Here is a 2529-nt window from a genome sequence, read left to right as displayed (position 1 = left end):
TGCAAATCTGCTTATGAATTATAAAAATTAGTAAGACCGCTAAAGCGCACATGAAATATTTAGGTCCGCAATTAGCAGATTTGTGCTTTAGTGGGCTGGTGCTCACCACTGAATGTAGATGATGTTACACTGCAAGTCAAAGTGAAAGTTCTTGACATAATTGAAGGGTTTATGTTGGTGGAATTTTCCTTTAAAGTTTTGGAAAACGAATTGTTCAACAGAGATCAAATGAACTGTTTAGTTTAAAAAAAGGTGTGTTTTCATGTCAAGTATAAACCCATCCTTGGTCTGACTGAGGCTTAGAAAGGTTTTGAGTTTCTGCTGTGGCAGCTCTGTGCACGTGTGCACACAGCAGCTCTGTGCACGTGTGCACACAGCAGCTCTGTGCACGTGTGCACACAGCAGCTCTTTACAGTGTGACTGACAGTCCTGAACTGAGGGAAATACTGTCTGTCTGATTGAGATATAGCGGTAGCACTGAAGAATGCCTGGCCTGCAGTCAGGGAAAAAAAGAGGCAGACGAGTCAGGCTAGGAGAGCAAAACAAGAAATGGGTCCAAAAGGAGGGAAAGGAACCTCCCTTCTCCTTACAAGCCCCAACAACAGCCACTCCCTGGCAGGGATGTGCTCTCCTCATACCAAATAGATCTATAAAACCTGCTCTTATAACCAGAATGCATAAGAAATCTACAGTAGTGTTCATTTACCACAAAGCAATACCTAGTTCCACTAAGTGAGTTAACAGCACATCTATGTTCCCCTTCTTGAGCTCATGTTGTTTCAAAGCCTTGGTAAAGCTGCCTGTACATGTGAAGGCATGCAGAGGAAGCTGCTGAGTAAAAACATAAAGTAATGTTTGTTTTTGTGTCGTGTCAGCTCTTTTCTCAGAGAAGGTGAGGAACATGTCACCTGATGAAATCAGGATCCCCCCTGAGCCTCCTGGACGCTGCTCCAGACAACTGCAGGTACCCTGGCATCACGCTGAACATATAACCACACAAGTGTGACATGAATCACAGCTTTAACACCACTGCACTGCTGCTGTTGTGTAGACTGAGTCACATTAATACGACGACAAAAACCACAGTTATGTCTGTTAATCAAGTCGGAGAAACGGGTGTGGCTGGCTGGGACTGTTTTATGAGGTTTATAGGCTTTTTGTGCCTTTAGGCTTGTTTATTTGCAGAATAAAAAGTATTTATCTAATTAAAGATTAGAACTTGTTACTTGGTYCTGAGGGAGCATGTTTTAGAGTTAGGAGTCTAAGATCAGGACTTTGTGTTTAAAGTGTTGGTGCTCACTTCAGCCTTACACAAACTGAATGATAACCTGTTCTGTACAGCACATGGATAGGTTAGTGTCTCGGGTCAGATATATAACTTTTCAGGCGATGCCCTTTAATTAGAGCAGCACACAGTATCATCCTGTCAGTGTTTTATTACCGTCACTGCTGCTCTTCAGTTTTCCACCATGGTTTTAGAGTTCTCTAAGGTTTTTCTTGTGAAGAGTTGAGGCAGGTCAGAACCCACAGCTGATGCTCAGCAGTACGCCTGAAGGCTGACACTCCCCATCTGACAGATGAACAACAGATGATTCACCTTCACCAGAACAGCCTTGACGTCCATGCCCTCAGGTCACCGTGGCAGAAGCCCATGTACCATCAGAAAATGGTTCTAGAAGGCTTTCACAATTTAAGTTTTAGCTACCTACTGCCAAGTTGCCTTCATCTTATCACCATTATGAAACCTATCCAGTTTGAGAAGGGTTTGTCTTGTACAGTCATGTCCTGAGCTTCAGATTAAAACATGCAGCTCACTGAACTCAGGCTGATTTTCTGCTCAGTGGACATTCTAACAACAGATTTCAGAGTCCAGCAAAAACCTGTGTGGAAGTCACATCTTTCTTTTAAAAAGTGATGCTGTTAACTGTAAACTTAATGTGGACGAGGTAGGTAGATGTTCAGTGTCCAGTCACTACAAAGAACCCAGTTTCCGCTGTGATCTTCTTTCTTGCTTAAAAAATGGAAAAGCAGAGGTGGAGGTTGACTTTTAGTAGCATAACATGGACTAAGCACCCGCTTCGGATGTTAACCATGAAATGGACGTTATTAGACGTTATCAGTCCCCTAGAATGGCTTCAGAATGTCCCGCCTGTTAGCAGGTTCCCCGTCCCATAGAATGGCTTCCAATTGTCAGCTGGTTAATATGAGGCATAAAACCACTATGTGGTTAAAATGAGACATAAAACCACTATCTGGTTAATATGAGACATAAAACTACTATCTGGTTAAAATGAGACATAAAACCACTATCTGGTTAATATGAGACATAAAACTACTATCTGGTTAAGATGAGACATTAAACCACTATCTGGTTAATATGAGACATAAAAAAACTGTTTAATATGAGACATAAAACCACTATCTGGTTAATATGGGACATAAAAAAACTGTTTAATATGCGACATAAAACCACTATCTGGTTAATATGAGACATTAAACCACTATCTGGTTAATATGAGGCATAAAACC

The 2529-nt window shown here is 41.6% G+C and overlaps 1 protein-coding gene across 2 annotated transcripts in view; it reads left to right on the top strand.

The window, feature by feature from the left end:
* Positions 1 to 2529, top strand: part of sap30bp (SAP30 binding protein) — a 30158-nt gene that overhangs the window by 20504 nt on the left and 7125 nt on the right. For both annotated transcript variants that reach the window (XM_014029609.1, XM_014029608.1), the window contains exon 5: positions 876 to 964. In XM_014029609.1, the coding sequence (XP_013885063.1) occupies positions 876 to 964 (89 nt within the window). The remainder of the gene's footprint in view (positions 1 to 875; positions 965 to 2529) is intronic.

This window comes from Austrofundulus limnaeus, unplaced genomic scaffold (genome assembly GCF_001266775.1).
Source record: "Austrofundulus limnaeus strain Quisiro unplaced genomic scaffold, Austrofundulus_limnaeus-1.0 Scaffold926, whole genome shotgun sequence".
Classification (NCBI taxonomy): domain Eukaryota; kingdom Metazoa; phylum Chordata; class Actinopteri; order Cyprinodontiformes; family Rivulidae; genus Austrofundulus; species Austrofundulus limnaeus.
Note: the sequence above shows the minus strand (reverse complement) of the source record. Positions and strands in the feature narration are given on the sequence as shown.